The 21,499-nt window shown below is 47.9% G+C and overlaps 1 protein-coding gene across 14 annotated transcripts in view; it reads left to right on the top strand.

The window, feature by feature from the left end:
- The window catches only part of NRG2 (neuregulin 2), a 126,757-nt gene that overhangs the window by 39,308 nt on the left and 65,950 nt on the right, over nucleotides 1-21,499 (top strand). For 2 of the 14 annotated variants that reach the window (XM_085519359.1, XM_085519357.1), the window contains exon 1: nucleotides 11,021-13,673. The exons of 11 other annotated variants lie outside the window; for them this stretch is intronic. In XM_085519359.1, coding sequence (XP_085375485.1) covers nucleotides 13,586-13,673 — 88 coding nt within the window. In that variant the 5' untranslated portion in view covers nucleotides 11,021-13,585. Of the gene's footprint in view, nucleotides 1-9,577; nucleotides 9,694-11,020; nucleotides 13,674-21,499 lie in introns of those variants that run through there. One more of the 14 variants, XM_085519358.1, reaches the window with a different exon arrangement.

Raw genomic sequence — 21,499 nt, 5'->3', positions numbered from 1 at the left:
CCATTCAGAGACATGGCTTTTCAGCATGAAGTTGACCTGTTAGGCTTTTGTCTGGACAGTTAAAAAACACAGCTAGGAATTAAACAGTATGTGTGGAAAATCCCCATGAGTTGCACTGTCTAACTCTATAGAGAGGGACTAATATACAGCACACCAAGAGGTGCCAAGTGACTGGTGTTTCCGGATGGGTGGGAGTCTGGTAGTTGCTTGCAAAATGACATGAGTGGAGAACTCTGACTCTGACCCTAACTCTGCTGTAGATGCAGAGGTTGGTTACTTCACTTTGCCATGTCTGGGGAGCAGGCTGTGTCCTTCACTCTTTCTACAGGCAAGTAGGACAAATATTTCTGAAGGATGACATGGCTCTGAAATGGGTTGACGTGTACTTTGGAGTGGCCAATGTGAACGTTGTTGTGACTCTGCTCACCACCTCAGTCAGCTGGGGTGCTGCTGAGCTCACATGGCTTGAGGAGACTCAGCATCCTTTGACTTCCCTGTGGATTCTCATGCTATGTGTTGTATCCGTTACCTGTGACAGGGACTGTCACGATTCAAGGTGTAGAAGTGACAGTGCAAAGCAAACCTACACAAAATCTCTAGTGCACAAAACTCAGGTGGGAAGCACAAGTCCTGGATGGAGTGGACCTCATGAGGGCCCTGAAATCTGGGCTGTGTGTTGCAGCCATCTTGTACCAGAAGCAGCAAAGGCAGACACAGCACATGACGGGCAGGAAGGGCTGGTGATGTCTCCAAGACCAGGACAAGGAGGAGGCAGATTGCTTGTCCGACATTCCTGAATGTAGGGTGGGGAGTGCCACAGTGGTTGCCAGGGCTGCTCCGTCTGGCTCTGTGGACTCTGCTCTGATGCGTGCAACTGAAGGAGCCCAAGGAGAGGGACCACCATGAGCTGTCACCCTGCGCCTCCAAACCGTGGGAATTGCAGACAGCATTTGGGATGCTGAGGGGAAATGAAAGACTCTGCTCTTTGAGTGACATATGATGTCTCAGGGCAGGATGGGGCCTTGTTTTACTTATGGGCAATACTAACTTAGGCATCTGCTCTGAATTTGTGTTTAAAATTACCAGTTTACCTTTGGGGAACAGTAAGGACAGGGCTGAATGGTGGGGTCACTCTAAGTTTCAAGCCTTCGCTAAGAAGAGAAGCAGAACATCTTGGCTGTGCTCTAAACAGAGGCAGATGGGACAAGCATTTCCATTGCTTATGGATCAAATTATTCAGGGTCGAATGATTGCCAGGGAAGGTCATTATCCTTTCATTATGGCACAGAAGGCAGAAAAAACACTTCATTACGTTAAACCAAAGAATAGCAGGCAGGGTCCTGAAACAAATGCTCTGACTGGGGATAGCAGAAAGGCAGGGAATTTTGCCCTAAAAGTGGGAGGGAATGTATGGGACCAAAAAGTTATTTTGACAGAAATTCTGCTATGTCTGCTTGCATGCTTTATAGACAGAGATACTCTTTGATTTCATACAAGCCTTTAAGGTAGAGAAGAGGATCCGTCATGTGGATAGGGGACTTTTAGCACTATAGGAGGGGATGATGTAAATGTTGCCTTGTGCCCTCTTAATCTCCTGTGTGCCAGGGTAAGGCCCCTAGCAGTACTTGTGCATGACTTGCGTGCTGCTGGAGGACTTGAATCCAGCCTGGATTCTACACTTTCACTTGAAAGTCTGGCCTTCTTCTCTTGCTCTCCTTTGAGGTACTTTGAGTTACCTCAGGGAGGTGTATTGTGAGGGACCTCCACCATCCAGCTGCCCCTGTGGCTGAGTGAGGCCATGGGAGCTTAGGCAGGCAGCTCATTTTGCTGCAGTGCTGCAGAGGCTTTGCTTTGAGCCTGCTTGTCAGCAGAGGCTGACTGACTTAGCTGGTCTTTTGTGTACCTCACATTTCTTGTTCTTCCTTTTCTCATTATGTCTGCTGGGGTTATACATGGGTTATCATTAGTGGGACTGTACTTGGTGGTTAGGGGAACTGTGGGGGGCTTGTGACTTGTTTTGCCAACCACTTGGGCACCCAGAACAGGAGAGATCCTAAAGTGCAAGTCATAATACATGAAGATGGTAGCTGCAGGGGAGTCAGGGTGAGTGTCCTGCACAGAGTACAAATGCAGATGCATTTTGTGTAGTGGGGCTTCTTGTTTGCCTTAAGTTCTCTCTCTGCTTATGTGCTTACCTGTGCTGGTCAGATAAAAGCCTACACAGGACTCTGTGCGTGATTGCAACAACTGTATCTTTGATTGCTATGTGGACATAATGCAGATCATCTCACATGACCTGCGTCAGAGCCTGACATTTCTTCATATAAACTATTCAGCAGTTGTTTATAAATCTATTTGTAATCTCTAGCTGCTAAGATCAACTAAGAAACAAACAGGAAGAAATGTCAAGTTCTTCAGTGAATTAGTTTGCAGTTTATAATGCATCCAGGTGTATCTATGAATTGTCCCCTAGCCTTAGAAGCCTAAGACATGGTTGCCTTCAGTCAAGTTTCAAGAAGCTCATACTGTTAATTGATTTGGCATTCCAGAGGAAGAAACACTCTTCTTGTTGTGGTTTGCTATGAGAAGGATTTTTCTCAGCCTTAATATCTGCAGGGGGTAGTTACAAAAGCAGTTGGTCTGTCGTTAATGGGTGGAGAAGTCCTGTCTGACTGAGCAGCGTGTTCGTTCTCCTCCATTAACTCTCTGCTGAGATCTACAGCTGAGCTGACCAAGTGGTGTCAAAATGTTTAGTTGTATTGTTTTTTTTTTCCAGTATATTCTTCTCTCCTTGTTCTTGAAGTCTTATCAGCTTTTGGATAACAGCGAGGAAGCCAGGGAAAGTAGAAACCGCTTTATGACATGCCTAGACCAAATAAAATAGAGACCACCAGGCCTCTCACAGCTGAGCCCCTTTCAGAAATATCCTGGAGAAAGATGGTTCAAATTAAGTTTTATATGAACATTTAAATTCTCTTGTGGGCTGCTATGCCAGAGATATCCCTGAGTGAGGCTTAGACCGAACACACTAGGTCTATTATCATGATCAGTTGTAAAAGTTCTTTTCTTACTGTGCTATGTCTGAGACACAAGGTAAAGAAGTCAAAAGCTGAACTGGGAATTAAAACTGGAAATTAAGCCTGACATAATTTTCTTCTGACTATCACCAGTAGTCAAGACTGCCCAGGGCATCCATTTAAAGAGTAAATTCTATTTTATTCTTTCTTAAAGATCCCTGAAGTCTCTTTAGAGCCCCTTGCCCAGATTATTGATTGTAAGGGAAGGTGATTGATTTAGGACTACTTTTGTGAGCCCCTGCATGGGCTGCCTCATAGCTCTCTGGTGAGTGAGAAGTCTAGGTTACATGGGAGAAGAAAATACATAATACATCATTTGCGACTGACCGCCTAGGCTGGTTGGAGCCTGTCTATGGCATGACCATCCCTGCTCTGGTATGCTCTGCTGATCCTCCTGTGAGCTGTGATGCACCAAGTGCTGTTGTGCCATTTCTCTAAGTTAGGGAGGTTGTGTTTGGTGCAGAAGGAGGGAAAGCAGATGTGGCATTTGGGTGGGGGACATGAAAAGAAGGAGAAGAGCAGATTGCAAGGCAAGTTTGCCATTTGCATGTAAGCAGTCTTTCATCTCTATGTGTTGGGGCATCATTTGGCTTGCTCTGAGTGAGGCTTGCGAGGGATCTATGGTGGGACCTCATGAGTCTGGAGGTAACTGAGACCTTGATGAGGCTTCTTCTCAACATGGCTGCATTCCTGGCAGGCATGTGTTGACTTTACCTTGTCCGGTCCTATCCAGCTCTTCTAAAAGACATTTCAGTTCCTAACTGCATGGATGGGTCATTCACAGGCCTTGGTGCACGCCTGGGATGTGGGTGTCATAGCACTGGCTGCTTGGGAAGGTGAAACTGAGGGAGAAGTTGCAGTGAATTGAAGAGAAATTGAGGATTCAGTGCTGGGAAAGGGCAAAGAGGGTAACTACAGGCTAAGATAGCACAGAGAAGTTTTAAAAGCTGAGCAAATGAGCCAAAATGAAAGACCAACTCAACCATCCATTACTGCCTATGCTAAATATTCTTTCAACTCCGAGCTGACACTGAGGATTTTTATTTGCTACAATAGAAGAGAAGTAGCTTCTTTTGGCAACATTTACTGTTGGGAAGATAGTTCGGTGGGTGCACCTGCCCCAAAGCATGCCAAGTGCTACTGCAGCTTTACACTGCCCTATGCTCCTCGGCCTTTGGTGATCGCATATGACCCCACTTGAAGTTTCATTTGAGGAAAGAAGTCTCACTGGAGTGATACACTGACACATTTTGTATCTCTGCTCTTGTCTGTGTCTGACTCCGGCTGCTCAGTGCGAGGCTCCCTCTCCTGCCTGCAGCGCTGTTGCTGCAAGGTGAGGCTGTTCATTTTTATGAAGTTGTTTGGTGGCTTCCTTGGCGTTCCTTTGATTTCTCTTATTTTCTGGGAGGGGGACTCCCTCAAATCCCACTATTCAGGGCCTGGGCTTCTCCTGTCATGTTGAATCTTTGGCTATTAGCTAACCTTTGTGACCCACAGCCCTTCAAGGGCAGTGCTGACTTGCATCTGCCTGGCCTCCTACATGCACTGCTCCCTGACAGCACAGTCCTGGAGGAGCTGCAGTCTCAGGGAGTTCCCTTGGTCCTCAGCATGGTTCCAATGCCCTGTCCCCAGGAGCCAGTGGCATGTATCTGCTCCTTGTCCTTGCTGTGCCGCCTGGAAGTGTGCTGGGATCTCCAGTCAGATTTTTGTCTATCAGCCTTGCAGTAGCTCAGAAAGTCCATTCTGGCAAAGTCTGGTGCTGGGCTCATCCAGGCCTGCTGTAGTTTGTCCTGCTCTGCCACATCAGCCAGATGAAAGCAGGGGACAGAGTTTGCGTCCCAATGTGCCAAGGCTCCTTCTGTTCGGAGTGGGAGTGCTCCAAGCTCAGGACCTTGTGCATGCTTGTGGTAGGAAGATGAGTCTGAAGAACAGGCTTTGGTTGGTGTTTAATTGCACAGGCAGATGAGTCTGGCACCAGGCAGAAATCCTGTGATCTCCTCCTTGTGGCCTGGACTGTGTTGCAGAGGGTGCGTACCCGTGGCACAGGGCGACTGCGTGGACCCTGCAGGCAGCTGGCAATAGGACAGCACAGCTCTCCACACTGTCATGCTGAGGCTCTGGGCAGCACCATGAGTCTGACAGATGAGCAGATTGGATGGGAGAGGTTCCAGAGCAAAGGCACCTTTGCTGAAGGGAGACAGCAGGGGAGTGCGAGCCAGCCTGGAGACAGTGCTAGATCTGCTCCTGACCAGAAAGAAGGGAGCTGTTGAGAAAATGAATACAATATTTGCAAGGACTTCAGGAATTGTTCCCTTGTTAATGGAACTGCAATTTGTGGAAATATGATGGAGGGTGAAGGTCTGCAAATACTTAGAGAAATAATGAGCATTGTAAGCAACAAGCACCACAGGGGAGTATGAGAAATAGATTGTACCAGACAGGCCATTTCTGCATAATTACACAATTAGTGGACTGGGGAAGACAGCGGATAACCCTTCGCAGTGTGTTGTGGTGTGGCGTAGACCTTGCTGGAGACTGGAGCACCAATTAACTGGAATAGCTCACAACATGGGAAGAGGATTGGTGGAGGGAGGAACGGCCGCACTGAGCGCTCATCCAGCAAGGGTGAAAGGGGAGATGATGCCCAGGCAAACGGCCTCTGCTTTGTTACACGTCATGCTGATAGCAACACAGAGGGAATGGGGTGGAAAAGTCCCATGTTGGGATCTCAAAAGAGCATTGAAAATGCCTGGGAGAGAAGATAATAAAAGATGGGATGGAGAGTTTTGACAGTGAGCAGAAACGAATAATCTCAGTTTTAAATCTGCAAGAAACACAGCTATTACCTTTGGGCAAGAACAATTATAGGCAGAATTATGTAATGAGAAGGAGCTGTTTGGGAAGCAGTAATTCTGAGAGAGCCCTGGCTGTGTGAGCAGATTACAAGCTCAGCAGCAGACTGTAATACCAAGCAGTGCTGATCTCTCTGCTCCCAGGTGTCTGCTGGTGGAGGAGGCAGTAGGTGGCATCTCCTTGGACCAGCAAGAGCCTTTTCTGTGAGATCATGACCAAGGCAGGGATCAACTGGCTTTGACCTAAGGCACGGAGAGGTCAGTAGGCTGGTGAAGGCAGGAAGCTTCTGGGGTGTCTGTGAGAAGAGAAAGGCAATGAATGCATGGAGATGGCTCCTCTTGTGCTTTGTGCCCTTAACACTTGTCCAAGAAGCAGCTTGTTGAGGAGAAAAATAATAATGAGGATTTGCTGCTGTATCTTCCCTGCTGCAAATTCATGAACCATTCCCGAGGCTTTTCTCCTTTGGGTTAGAGATATTGTGCAAAGAAAATGCTCTCTGCATTGAGCTGATCCTAAGGCAGCTCCAAGCAGGCATAGACTTGTTTTTCTGTGTCCTCAGTGCTCCCATGAAGTCCTGCTGGGATGGAGGGCTGCCGAAGCCTTACCTGGATGAGTAGTCAGTGTCTTTTTATGCTGAGTACTTACTGGGAAGCACCAGAGATTATTTTCCTCCCCACCCCCCACCTACTTCCCCACTCAGCCTGGAGGAGTCCCCTCTGAGGTCAGCCTTCTGTGCTGTGCATCACCTGTCTTCTCTGGACCCTGTCCAGGGAAATCATGCAGCTATTCTTGTGGTTGCCTCTGCATTTCTTGGTCTTAGGAGGTTTCAGAAGACATTTCTGGGGAAGAATCCTTTCAGTCAGATGGATATGTAAGCTTTAATTTCTTAATTAAATAATACTCTTGTAAAGCAGATCTTAGGTATTACAGTCAGTGTCTTTGCAGAGCCTTTCAAAGTAGTGAGACTCAGTGGGTATGGCACTGGTAGAACTTTGCACAGACGCTTTCTGGTGCTGGCACAGGGCTAGAGTGAAACAGAAGACATGCTGAGAGGAGACCAGGCATCCCCTGATTCATGGACCCTTGTGAGCATTTTCCCATCCTGCCCAAGCTGCTCTTTTAGCTTCTAGATTTTGGTTGTTCTAGAGGGCCTTGGTCTTTTCTGTCCCATCTTTCTCCTATCCTGGTCCTCTCTGAATAGTAGAGGAAACACATCAGATGTGCCTTTTCTCTCCTTGGTCACTGGCTTTCTCCTATGGCTTGGACACGCTTTTGCAGAGCATCTCCTGGCTTTGCGCAATGAGTGTGAGGTGGTAGGGCTGAGGAGCTAAGGGATATATACATGATGGATCAGGATCCACAGGTTAGCACATCACATGTCAGCAGAAACTCCCGTAGACTTCCTCCTGTCATGCATGGACCTGGCACAGTGTGTGGCAGCAGATCACTTGAATCTGCTCAGATGAGCAGTGGACACCAGTGTGTGTCACTGCAGGGTGCACACATACAGGAGCTCTGAGTCTGCTTCCATTCCTCCAATGCGAGACCAACTCAGTGCACAGGCAAAAGCTGAGGAGTGGAAGCTTCATTCTACTGCCTCAATGTAAACATTCCTAAAAGCAGCTTTCTGATTTCTTTATAGGAGGCTGTAACCTGCTCAGACCTTCAGCATTCCAGCAGAGTTGCACCCAGAAAAAATGAGAGCATAAGAACTCATGGAATTTTTCCCCAATCCCTCCGTCCTTTTCTGGCCAGGCATACTTGAAAGACTTAGAGCTGAGCAATGCCTGCAGACGGCCCTGATCATTGGTTTAGTGTGAAAATTGCTATTGATTGCAGGGGCATCGTGGTGGGAAGTAAGATGTAAACCCTCGGTGCTGCTGCTTACAAGGAGCAGGTGAAGCCTGTGTTCAGGCTCAGTGCTTGTGCCTCCATGGCTGTGATGGGTGCCTGTGGTCATTCCAAGTGTCAGCAGTGTAAGCACAGTTGCCAGAATGGCTGCTGCTGGGTCAGGGCCATGGTGAGGCACCATTCAGAGTTGCTCCCAGTAGTCATTTCCTGCAGAGAAGTGCTCTCTGCCCCATGTCAGGCCTTCACACAAAGCTGCAAAACAGAGGTTGGGCTTATCTAAGCTGGCAGTGACCGCTGTCATTAACGTCCTTGAGGCAGGCTTGCTGAGTGTGGTGGAAGAGGCCATCTATGAGACACGAGTCAGCACTGGCTTTGCTTTCATCCTGTCTGCTTATGGAGGCAAATGCAGCCAGGTGTCAATGAGCTGATAACACTTGTTAACTTCTGTGAGCAGAAATGTGCATGATTATAAAGCATAAGTGCCAGGTGACAGAATCATGTCAGGATGAAGATTTCATTCCTGAAGCATGAAAATGAAGAGAAGATGCCATGTGAAATACCCACCCCGGGCTGACTGGGTAAGGTCTCTATCCATCACCTACAAGAGCTGTGCTGTTGCAGTGCTGTTTGCAGTGCAGTGGGGGTAAGGATGGGTGGAGGAATGTCAGTGTGGCAAAATGCCATTTGTGCAACAGAGAGGTATCCGGTGATGTTCAGATGGAATTTATCTGTGCCTTTAGTGAAGAAATAAATAGCTGTTCTTGCTGCGTGGTTTTTCTGCTACCTGAATAGCAACACAAGATATGGCAGCAAGAGGTGCAAAAAGAAAGATGATATTTTTTCATTTAAAAATAGATTCCAGCAGACAAATCTGTAGCACAGCTTTTGTTGAGCTGATGATGCAGCCAGTGCCAACTGCTTTCCTTTTGGCACGAGAGACTTGATTGGAGTAGATAACGCTGGGGTTTGGTTTTGACCCTGGTGCTGGAGGTGCTGTCTGAGCCTTAATGTCAGGGAAGCTGTGCTGCTTTCCAGTAGGTTTGCTTGCTGTGTGTCTCCAAACAGCTGCCCCTCCAGTTCAAGGTGGGTCAGGAGCTTGAGCTTTGCTGCTTTCACGATGCCGTTGTTTTTCTGTCAAGCCTGCAGTGTTTTGTACAAGCAGGGTAATAGAGAAGCAGTATCCAGCATACTGCCTTGATAAGACAAAGGGATGCTGAGAGGTGCAGTCCTGCAGCTCCTTTCCTTATTCTGCTTCTCTAGAAATAATGTGCAAGTGTTTCTGGCTACTGCCAATTTTGTGTCAACTGCACTGTTAAATGGGAGGTGGCAGTTCCAGGATGGACCGCCGTAGTGTGGCACAGAGGTTCCCCTGAAGATGATGGCCACCTCCTGGTGATAGCAGTGAGAGCAGAGTTAAGTCAATACCAAAAGCTTTTGAGAATGCTCCGATTTAAAATGGGTCATTGTGCTCCCAAGACTGCTGCCATAAATACAGTCCCAGAAGCTCGTAGAGCGTGTGCGCCTGCCTTTGCTTCTGCAATTTGGAGAGCGAAGGAGCTGGGGTGGGCTTGCCGGCTGGGTTTCAGCAATATCAAGTCGCACAGATGGGTTAGCTCTTTGTTGCTTTTTTTTTCCCCCTAATCTCCATCCGGCAAGGGGCTGTTTGTATTAATAATTTTTTTTTCCAGGCAGACCTTGCTGTTGCAAGCTACTCTGTTTTCCCCTGGAGAGCACACTGCTGTTCTGCATTGGGAGTGGTGCCTTATATCCTCCCGGAAAAGAAGGCAGAATGCAATGCAGCAGTGTCACTCTTAGCTGCGGACTCCGTTCTCCACTGAGCTGAGCTGGGATTTCTGTTCGAAGAAGTCACTTTGCAACTGCTGACTGCAATGGATGCTGTGTGGGGGAAGAGGTAGGGAGGTTCTCTTTCACCTGGTTCTGCCCTCCTGGGGATCATTACGGAGTCCTGACCTATTAAGTTGGCATATAGGCAACTTGTAATGAAGATAAGGACGTTCTGCCTGGTAAACTCACTGCTTCTCACAGTGTGGCAGTGTGTTGCAAAGTCGGTATGCTGGATTTCATGTGAGAATCGGCTGCGCTTACGGTACGGCTCCGTCTTTTATATAATTACGTGTCTTCTTAACCTTGAAGTTGTCCAGGAATTGTAAAGACCAGGAAAAAAAATTTACATGTCAGTAGTGTTTTGGGTTGTAACTCTTCACAGGACTGTTCAAAGAAAGAAGCACTAAGTGCTGTTTTAGAACAAAGTATGAAAGTACAGCCGTTAAGGCACTTGCAGACTGTCAGATGAGGCACTTGGGACAGCAAGACTGAAATACCTTTCTGATTTGTAGGTTTTATTATGTAAGTGCATTCACATGAGGACTGAAGTTGCTTGCTGGGTTTAGCCCATATGTTTGTGTGTCAGGATTATTCAGGAGAGAATCTATTCCATACATCTGTGATGCTAAAGCTGGATCTAGAGGGGTGGATCCCTGCCCTGGGAGAGAGGCCAGGCTGCTGGATAAGATAAGATATACAGGATGTGCACCTGCCAAGGCAAAAATTGTTACGCATATAATATTCCTTGTCTGTCTGCCACAGGTGAGGCTGTGATCACTGCCAAGGTACAAAAATACCCACACTGGGTGTTGCTGATGGTGTTTCTCCCCATCCTGTGTTTCAGTGCTTGGGGCAGTGGTGCCACACCAGGCAACTGCGCCTCTGCTTCTTGGACCTTGGACACTTTCATCTTCTGTTGCTGCAGCTGTTCTGTGCATCTCTGTGGGCAGCTTCACCTTATGAGCACTGTTCAGTGACAGAGGACACTTGATTATTCCTGAATTTGAAAGAAGGATGGGGGAGAAAAGAAAGAGTCTTTGTTGCAGTGTTAACCTTAACAAAATTCCCCCAAGCAAAAGCATTTGTAAAGATGATTCCAAGAAAACACAGACGTTGTGCCTTTAACTGGAACCTGTGGTGTAAGATATTTTGAGATGAAAAATTACAGAAGAAAAGAAAGGAGGGAGGGAAACATGCTTGTGAGAGTCCTATTATCAGCACTAAAGTGTTGCAGTCTCTCAAAACTCTGCACTAGGATCTAATGCAAGTTATCATACTAAAGCAAGGGAAGGCTGTTTGGGCCTTATTATGTCTGATGGGTGCTGGCTTATTCACTGTGATGGCTGAATTTATCACTGCTAGTTAATGTGGGGCCAGTGACTATGATGGGGTTTCATTCATGTGGGCTATCAGCGGAGGCTCCTCAATATAAATATATATCAGACACTCCTGAGCATTCAAAGAAGTGGATTTCCCAATGCTGAGAAAAATGGAACAAAATAGATTGGGTGTTAAACATTCACAGGAAAATGTTAGTAAGGACTGGGAGCTCTTTGAGTAGCTGCCAAGGCAGTTGAGATTTCTGAGTCCAGGAAGAGGACAAGGTTTGGCTAATAAGCCGTCTAGCTTGGTAGCAATGAAAGCAGCAACTGGAACCAATAAACGTGAGCAAATTTAGAAAAGAGAAGAGTAGGTAGAAATACATGTGCATCTGGAACTAGGAATTATGGAAGGCAAGCTATAAGCATCACGAGAGAAATTTCCTGTCAGGCACAGCTACAGAATTAAGAGGCTCTAGTAATACATTAGTAATGTGGAGTATGGTTATGAGTCAGTTAATGAAAAAAAACACAAGAAAATTGGCATTTGAAGTTACTAGGAAGGTACCAACAGGTCATCGCTATTATCCTGCATTTGGAAAGAAGCCATATAGTGGGCTACTGTCCTCTGGAAGAAGCTCCACAGAGGATGTTAGCCAGTGTATATTAGGTTCAAACTCTGAAGCAGCAGGCTTGGTAGCTTTTATCTAAGAGTTCAAAGCAAGTTTGAGTGGGTACTCTCTCACATATACCTGTCAGCTTCTCGTAACACTGTATAATGCCCTCAGTATGGTGATCTACATTCCAACTAGAAAATAATGGAAAGTGAATGCTGTGAGTTTCCAAGTGTGTCTCACGTGCAGCAAAAGAAGTCCAACTAGCATGTACCAGAAAGTCATTTCTGGTGGGCAGACTCTGGTCTGTGCAGTGTTTCTGGTGAGATCATTGTCCCCACAAGCTGGAGGAGAATGTGAAGTCACTGGTGGTGAAATTAGCAAGGTGACATGGAGATGGATGGTGTTTCAAGCAGCAGTGGGGAGAAAGAAGCAGAATGTGAGTGGCTGCTGCATTGGCTGCTTTTGGATGGAATGAAGCTTTGCCACAGAGCGAGGTGCTGTGAAGGAGTGAGAAATTAATTCTGGCTCGAGAGCAGGAGAACTGTGTCCTTTGGAGAACTGTGTCCTTTGGAGCTGGGACTTGGTGGGAGCAGTAGTAGAAACATGACAGCCTGAAGGTGTTCAGATGGCTGGGAAGGGGTGGCAGCAGGGATTTGCCTCTGTTTTTGCCTCTGTACACAAAAGGCAATGGAATACGCCTGTTTTCTGTGTTCTTAGCTTAAGTAGGATATTGCAAAATGGGATAGCCACAGATATGATCCCTGAGCTGGAGAAACAGCCGTACAGCAGGAGTGGAAAAAAAGCTTCATCTGTTTAGCTTATCAAAAATAAGACTGAGGGATAACTTGATTACAGCATGTAAGTACTTCCATGGGAGAAAATACCAACTGCTGAAGGGGTTTTTAATCTAGAGGAGAAAACAGAATAAGAGACAATGGTTGGACAGTGAAGCCAGATATTCTACTTCAAAGCAGGCAAACATTTCCAACAATTGAGGGCGTTGAACTGTTGGGGAAGATCCCGAGGGGGCTGATAGCTCCTTCATTGCTTGATGCCCATGTGCCAGGCGGGAGTGCTGCTGGAAGATGTGCTTTACTCACACCCATGGAATTGGATTTGATTCATGGATAACCAGATCGACTCTGTTACCCGGTGTCTTATGGCTTGTGGTGCTTTGGCCCTTTGAAGCCCTTAGCTGCATCTAGGAGTGATTTGGCAGTACTCTGGGGCTTTCCAGCTGGGGATCCCAGTGGACTTTTGGGGTGATGTCAGCACAGCCTGCCCTACGGAAGAGGGATGGGCTGTCACTCATCACGTGTTGGAACTGTGGAGAAGGGCTTTATTCATCCCCAGGCAGATGAGACATGGGCTTAATCAGCCACCTAGAACCCCCAGAGAGGGAGGACAGATACTAGAAATGCAGGTAAGAGTCTCTCCAGCTATTGCTATCTTTTACAAAGACCTACTGGGACATGCAAGGCCAGGTGAAGTAGCTCTGATTTATGGTGGGACCAGCAAAACAAGGAGAAAGGCGCAAACATAATCTCCCTGCTGGGTTGAAGCAGAATGAGAATGGGTTGCAAGCCTCTACCGCTTCCCCTGGACCCCACAGCTTCTCACTGGTCACCAAGGTCTGAACATTGCAAGTTGTCACAAACACTCATTCCTGCAATATTCCAGAAGCTGCTCAGTACTTATCTGCAGTCAAAGGCAAAGTCAGCAGTGGCAGAACCCTTCTGGAGTTAATGCATCTGTGACACTAGCAGGAGGGCTGCTCCCATCCTGCAGGGCTGCTCCCCTGGTCCTCCCACTGCAACCCAGTGCATCTTTCCAGATAAGTGGGAGCAGTGAGCAAACAGTTAAAGTTCTGCTTCTCCACCCAGTGGTGGGTGTTGTCTGTGTCAGAAACAATATAAGAACAGTCGGAAGTTGCAGCTGGCAAGTAACATTTGGAGTAGCAGTTGTGGGGCATATAGATCTGGTGTGGACTGTCTTTTCCTGAGACTGTAAACACTTGTGCAGAATGTCCGAGAGCAAGAAAAAGGGGAAAGGAAAGAGCAAAAAGAACAAAGAAGGGAAAAAAGGGGAAAGAGAACCTGACCCAGGAAAAGGTACTTCCCATTTTTAACAAATTTTACTTAAAGGAAGAAGAGAGAAGCAAGACAGTCAGCGGGAAAGTACTTGTGTGTTGCATGAATTGGTGCAAATGATAGGGAGCGACTCTCAGGCAAGTGTGCAAATCTCTGCATCTCATTCATTTTACATGCTCTTATAGGTCTACTTTCTTCTTGAGCTTCTCTGCTTTTATAATATTCAAAGCCCCAAGAATTCAGGGCAGTGTACTCCTTAAATTCAGCTCTTGCCACGGTGCTGTGTAATTGAGGGGTGTTGTGCTTGTTCTCTGGGGGTTACAGTGTGCTGTGTTCTGTTGTTTGGTGGGTTGTTTCCTTGCTTCCTCTTGAGGCAAATATCAGAAGCCTCTATTTTGGAGGATCATAGGGGCTGCTCCTTGAGACAGTCCAACTCTCTTACAGATCTAATTTAAATTATAGTCTCACTTTTTAAGGTAACTGCATTAAGTTGCAGATAAAGACATGGATGATAAGCCTTCACTCTGCTGATATGCTTATTAGCAAAATGGAGCTGTTCTTTAGAGAAGACCTGAGTGTTCCTTGCTGAATGAGCAAGGCAATGATTAAGATGTTGCTAGGATAAAATGTTTAGATTGCCTTTAACTGATAACGTTTGATTCCTGAGTAAATGGGGAGTGGAAGCCAGGGAAATGTGAGAACTGTCTTGGAGAGATACAGGAGATTTGATGGTAATGCAGCACAGTGGTATTTCATTCTCTGTCTTGGTATCAGGGAGGGATTATCCCTGGCTGTTTCTTATCTGTAGTTTATCTGGCAATGTATTTGAACAGAGCAGCAGCTCTGTCAGGACTTTGTGTTTTATCAGCGTTAAGAGAGGTTACAAGCCGGACCAGGTCCTGGAGCAATCTGTCAGACAGCTCAGCTCTCAGCTTGCCTGGATGCAGCTCTGTGCTTGGTCCTGCTGTCATGACACTGTGTGATTGCTTTGGCTTCACACCGGCATCGCTGCTGGCAGGATGTGCCCCTACCCTGTTTCATTCTGTTTCTCTGAGCGCAGAGCTCTGTTCAGCTCTGTTGTGCCCTGGGCATGGGCTTTTTCGTGGCTCTGCCCTGATCTGCAGGACGGCAGCAGGCACTTGATGCTGTGGCAGGATGACCTGAGGCGAGGTCTCCTGCTTATGACATCAGAACTCGGCTGCTTCTGTGGAATCTGGGAGGAGTCTTTTGGGATAGCTTTGCGATGGAGAGCTCAACAGCACCATGCAGAGAAAGCAGCTGCTTGACAGTAGTTGGATCTGCCCGGGGGTTCTGCAACGTGTGGGAGCAGGGGCTGTCTCACAGCCATGGCAGGATGGTCCTGCCTCTTACCTGCATGGATGGAATGGGGACTGCCTGTACCGTGGGCGTCTCTTCTACTGGGTGCAAGGTGGAGAGGATGGGGGCTGAGCGGATGGGGCACAGCTGGACAGGGAGGATGGCACCGCTTGGGATCAGCCTCTGACCTGCAGAGCCACAGCTGGGCCCTGCTATGCCTCTGCCATCGTGGATTCCATGGTGGAGCAGGAGATGATTGTGGTGATTCTTTCTGTACTTCTACCTTTGGGGTTAGGGCACATTACTGACTGGGTTATTTACACACAGTCCACTTGTTGCCTTGTATTGCTGCAGAGGTTGCTCATTGTTTGCTTTGTATGGTCATCAGAGGAAGATGATTGGTTGATAAGCACCACAGGCAACCTAATCCCACTTTGATTTGGGTTGGCTGGGGTTGGTGGAAGCTGCGAGCACCTTTTCTCATCATGGGCTGCTTTTCCTACTTGGTCTAGTGATGTGGTGATGGTCTCCCAAGGGGACTTTTAGAAGGGAAGCGTTCCTCCCTCAGTACAGTTCTGAGCAGATGCCATGATCCAATCCCACCATGTCGGTACTCCAGGCAGCTGATTATCCCATGGACACTTCTTTTTTCATCTTGTGGTTGTACTTTTCTGGCATACTTGCTCTGATGTAAGAGCCCAGGGCTGGCACAAATCAAGCAGCTGGGATGGCACTGCAAGGGGAATTGGTGTATTCTTTTCCCATACTGTAGTATCTCCATACAAATGGAGCGTGCTGAACCCTGGAGGCAGAAGAGGAGCCTACAAAATGCTTAATCAGACTCAGGCAACACAGACAGGAGCGTGCATTTCAGACTGCCAGTACAGAGGAGGTTCGGGGAATGATGAGATGAAAGGTTTTCTTCCAAGGGCTATGTATTTTTTATCTCTCTAGTCATGAAACTGTAGCCACCAGGGTGACTTGGCTCCAGGTGTAGCCAGTGGAACAGCCCTTGGAGGCCTCCAGAGGGAGATGGTGTCCACCTATGAAGAAGCACTATCAGGACCTCTTTCAGATGTCTGTGTTTACATCCAAGGACAGGCAGACTGTGTCCCACTGAGCACAGGTGGAACGCACACCCTGCAGGTCTGTAGCAGGCTTTGGAGAGCTGGGCCGACCCAACCAGTGGCAGTGCAAAAGCCCGGAATGGGAAAGCAAACACTGGAGCTTTGTCAGTAGAGCTGGAAGCCAGTGCAGCAGCCTTGACAGCAGGGTGAGTGAGCAGCACACTGGAAAGGGGAGGGCTGTGAGGCTGAGCACAGCCTGTGCTTCAGCTGTACTTCTCTGAGGTGGCTTGGGGAGAAAAGTCCAGAGAAATGTTAAGCATCTGGTTGGTTAAATTCCCCAGCAATTCCAGGCATTCTCTCTTATTTTGACTTGGTGATGAGGAAAACATTGAGTGTGCGTAGGGTTTTTGTTGTTTGTCAGTGCTAATAGGGACAGCAACACAGGAATTGTGCCATTGTCTTGAATTGCCAATGGCAAAATTAGTACTGGAAAACTACTTGGAGAGCAGGTGAAGATTCTCTGCAGAGACTCTTGTGTTTCAGTAGGGACAAGCCTGACCTCAGTTCTCAGAGTCAGGACTCAGTAGAAATGTTCTGTGTGAGGGTGCTGGGATTGAAATTCCAGGGGTCTCCTTGAGAAAAGGAGCCAGGGAACAGGAGACAGTGGCTGCACAAGCAGGTGCCTGCCAGCCTGGGATGCTCCAAAGCTCTTCCATGCTAACGCTGCGCTCCATGAGGGCAGGAGGTCCTTTGCAGATGGCAGGTGCAGGCTTTGTGGTGGAACTTCATTCTATCAGAGTTACTCAGCAGGACTCCAACCAAAGTAATTGCCTTGCACTGGTACCACGATGAGCTCTGTCTGCATCGCAGGATGAACACACTCTTGATTTGTTCTTGTCTTCTGTTTGTAGGAAAGATTCCAGCTCCAAGGATCTCATAGATTAACCAAAAGGTTTGTTTACGCAAGGAATAACCCACAGCGGATATCCTACAGTAGCAGTTTTGTTTTCTGTAAACACCCAGCTGTACAGGGTGCCAGATGTCAGCTGTGCTGCAGGATCTGGCCACATGCATCTTGTCACTAGAGTGTTTCCACTGGCGAAGCTGAGGGGTGGTTGTTGCCATTGCCGTGTGGCTGTGAGTACACATGTGGCCAGTTACCACGGATCTGCAAGCGTGCAGTAACTTGCAGAGCTTTGGGAACACAGGGGGTCTGACTCACAGGCTCCAGTGATTCATACTGGGGTAAAGGAAGAGGTTATTTCACCCAGCTGCTTTCTGGTCTTTTTTTTTTGGTTGAAGCCAGCCATCCCTGCAGAATGGATTGGTAAATGGAAAAGTAGCTCTGTTCTTCTGCTGCCTGTGTCTCACAGTGCCAGGTGTTAATACAAAGAGTAAGGCTATGAGAAAAGCACCCAGTAAAGCTGAGAGTGGCTCTTCTTTCCATTTGTGCAGACTCTACTCTCCAGTCATGCAGACTAGAGGGCTGGGATTACCTGGTGGAGAGGCAGGATAGAGCAGAGTGGTGTGCCAGTGAAAAATCCCTCTATGGATCCAAAAGCTTGTGAGTCAGAGCCCTGGGCATACTCTTTTCAATCCCTGTTTGGAGGTGGATGTAAGTAACCTGGGAAAGATGGTCTCTGTTGAGAGGGGGAACATCTGGAGAAGGGCTGAGCACAGCCTGGCTGCTGACCTTTGAGGTTATGCCCTCTGCTCATTCTCCTGCCTTTGTTAATGTGACAGGTTCCAGCTGCAAAGCATCTAGAGGAAAACCATGCTGACTCGAACCTTCCTCCTGCACTGGGACCATCAGCCTCTTATTCAGATTGTGACCCTCATCTCCCATCTTGGCTCAGCACTGAGCTTTATTGGGTCTGCAGCACTCCAGGCTGGCTGGGAAAGGGATGACAGTAGGGCAGTGGACCTGAGTCTCACTTCTGTATAACTCCATAGACAGTGAAAGGGAAAAGAGCCTCTTCTTCCTCTGACCCCTCCTTGTGGATGCTCTCAAGTACCCAAGGGGTGTTCAGCATGGGGACCAGTGAACCCTGTGCCTGTTGCAGCACCTTGGTGCTTTGCTCAGAAAGCTGTGCTTTTGCAGTGAGCAACAAATGAGGAGGATGTGGATCATATCTGGCTCTTGCTTGGGTACACTTGTTTTCTTCTGGAAGTAAAAGTCCATGAAAAATACAGTGTTTCCTGAAGGAAACTTGGAGTCCAGGAGCAGCTGAACTTGCAGTTCGTGACCTGGATGATAAATCTGGGCTGGTTCCTTGGCTAAGAAGTCCCAATAAGGGCTGGCTGTTCACTGGGTGCTGCGCTCCAGTGAGCAGTGAGGCTAACTGGTGCTTTCCTTTGGGATGGCTCCAGCTCATGTCCATGAGGGCTGGAGGGGAATGGGAAGCTGGGGAGGAGCCTCCCATATCTTCTGGTTCACCCAGAAGTTTGCTTGGTGCTGTGTTGAGCTCCTTGTCCAAGCTCCTGCCAGCCTGGGGGCAGGTCAGCCTGCTTGGAGGTCACCCAGCAGTAGGAGGGAATGGATGTGCTGGCCAGTGGAGGTGGTTTTAGAGGATGAAGACCCAGAGTTCAGGCACGTGTCATCTGGTGCACTGACCTCGCGTCTGTGGCAGGATAATGAAACGTGCATGATTGGGAAATGTGGATGAGTCCAGGAGGGAAGCTGTCACAGACCTACATGGCAGCACGGCTATTTCCTTGCCACCTCTTGAGAGCATCCTGAGCAGTGCAGGACATGCACGGCCTCCTGGCCATGCCACTGCTCCCAGCACACATGTTGTTCTCCAGGCAGAGTGCTGTGCTGTGAACCGAGGTGACCTGGGTTTGTCTCCCCTCTGACAAGGACAGTGTGGTGGTGCTGCATTTTTGAGCTGTGCCAAGTTGTAACAACAAATACATGTAATCATGGTAAGAATTAAACATTTAGGTAATTAATAACTCCAGTAATTAGGCTTGGCAGACTCAGCCAGCAGTCCTTACGCAGGATTTTAGTTCAGGCATGTCTGGAAGGTGAGAACTCAATGAGAGGGAGGAGGGATACTTTGCAGACAAGAGCTGTAACCTACACAAGGCTCATCTCTGTGCAGTAATAGTGGTGATTGTATTCCTGAGGAGGCAGTGGCCCTGGAGCTGCTTTATATCTTGGCTTATCATTACAGTGCCCTTCATTTTTTGACTCTATGTGGAAGTCAAAGCCCAGCTTATCTGGCTGGATTCTCCAGTCTGGTGCTGAGTGGGAGAGGAAGGGAGCTGCATTCACCCTCTGAGCCTGAGATGTCTTGGCTGGCAGCTCAGAAAAAGGCAGACAGCCACAGAAACACGGGTTGGACAGAAAGGTGTTCTTCAGAGAAGCAGTAAAACTTCAAATGACCTGAAGTCTATGCTGCAGTTGGGTGTTTTAGTGGGTTTGTTTGTTTTTTATTTAAAATGACATCCTGTAAATTCCAAGCAGATTTCCTACATCATTCACTGGTGTTTGGAAGTCCTTCATAGAAACCTCCTTTTGGTGTCAGAGTTTTTACGTTTGGTTAATTTGAGGGTAAAATCAGGTTAAGATCCACCAGCCAGGTTCTCAACAGATGTTTCTGTGATTCAGGTTCTCTGGTGTGCTCTGCATGTGATATCTGCCATCAGAGCATCTGACCCTCCTGCTTTCAACAGCTTTCCAATTTGAAGGCTGTGACTTTATTTCAGCTCTGAGATGGTGTCAGTGTGACGTGTACATGTGTTTATGCTCAGGGGAATTCTTCATTCCACTTTGAAGTCCATGGCACTTTGCAGGGGTCCCCTAGTTCCTGATGTGCTACAGCTCTTCTCAGGCAGGGAAGGGGAAACATGCAATTTTGGCTAGCAGGCTGCTTCAGCAGGTCCTGTTCTCCTTGTGCCTCTTGCACTCTCCTTTCTCAAGTGGAACCACTGGCAGATCTCCCCGGCTTGGCAACTATGTGTCTGCTTCAGAACACGCTGAAAGAGCTCTCTGCTGAAGCTGCTCCCACCACTTGACCTGACTTAAGCACTCCTGGAGCAGGGCTCAAGGGACAGGGTCTGTCTTTCTGTTTGCTGGTCTGATCTTCCCTGGCCAAGTTACTAACAGTTTTTCTGCCCCCAACTCAGAGATCAGGAGGAGGACAGTGATCCCTCTGCCCTTCCTGCTCTGACCCCAGCAGGAGGCTGTGTGGGTTTCAGTGCTTAGAATGGGCTGAGATTAGTCCATGCTGGTTAATTATCAACTTTCAGTTCAGACAGAGGGCTTCACTGCTACTGTGTGTGCTGCCAGCCTGAACAGCCAAAAAGTTCTGCAGGTGCTGAGCCTGCAAGGATTGGCTCTAGTAGCAAACTGCTTTTGATACCAGGAGGGGCAATGTGCAGGCTTGGGTATGAGGAGTCAGATCAGGTCCAGCAGAAAGACTGATGCTCTTGGGAGAAAACTGGGCAGGGAGCTGAGGCCAAGGCTCTGCCTGTTGCCCTGAACCAAGCCACATCCTCATGCCTGCACCATGTGGGTGTTCAGTTGCCGCCTTCTATGTTCTCCTGTGCCTGTTTCCAAGCCCCAGCAAGTGGGACAGGGCTGGCAGAGAGGAATGCTCAGTTTGGGCACAGGTAGGAGAGAGAGATCACCTGCCTCACTTTCATTGTGTTAATTGCAAGTGAGAGGAATATTGATGAAAGGACAGGCTTGGAGACACTCCAGTGGCTACAGCTGCTGGCACATTGCTGCCTTTTGGCTCAAGAAATGGCAACGCAAGGCTAGGCTTTGTTGGCCAGCAGGCTTTTAGAGCTGATCTTGACTGCTGCTGCGTCTGTTTTGTGACTGATGAGCACTGCAGCTTGTGCAGCTGTGACAGCTTTGTATCACACCCCATCACAGGGCTAGGCACAATGATTTGGGAAGTTCGTCTGCCTAAAAATGATGGAGGTGTTAAAGTAATTCTCGTCCAGAAGATCTTGCTAACAGGCCCAGGATCAATGGATCGGGGTGCTTGAGCAGCACAGGCATTCTTCCTGCAAGCTGCCTGCTTGCTGCTACCCAAGCAGCAGTTTGTTTCCCTCCCAGAGCCCATGCATGTCTCATCTGTTCATTCAAGCTTCTGCCTGGAGGGCAAGGACAAGGAATGTGATGAACTTCATTTTGGCATGGAAGAGTATTTTGCTTCACATTTGTCAATAAATGAATGTAGCTTTTTGTGTTGAGTTTGCGTGAGAGGTACCTTTATCAAATGCTAACATAAATGATCTGGCTGGTTGTTGGGTAACAAACAGCTAAAACATGCATCACAAAAAGGGGTCCTGGCATTGCCAAGATGCCCCTTACGTGGCTGAGAGAAAGGTTCAGTCCAAACCAGAAGCTGTCCTTGTTCTTCCATGAAATGATTATTCAATGCCAAGAGCAGTGTATGTATAGTGATGCTTCTGCTCTCTCAGATGGAACGTTTCTTGCAGTCTTGG

This window comes from Coturnix japonica, chromosome 18 (genome assembly GCF_054131305.1).
Source record: "Coturnix japonica strain WE chromosome 18, WE-NBRP24, whole genome shotgun sequence".
Classification (NCBI taxonomy): Eukaryota; Metazoa; Chordata; class Aves; order Galliformes; family Phasianidae; genus Coturnix; species Coturnix japonica.
Note: the sequence above shows the minus strand (reverse complement) of the source record. Positions and strands in the feature narration are given on the sequence as shown.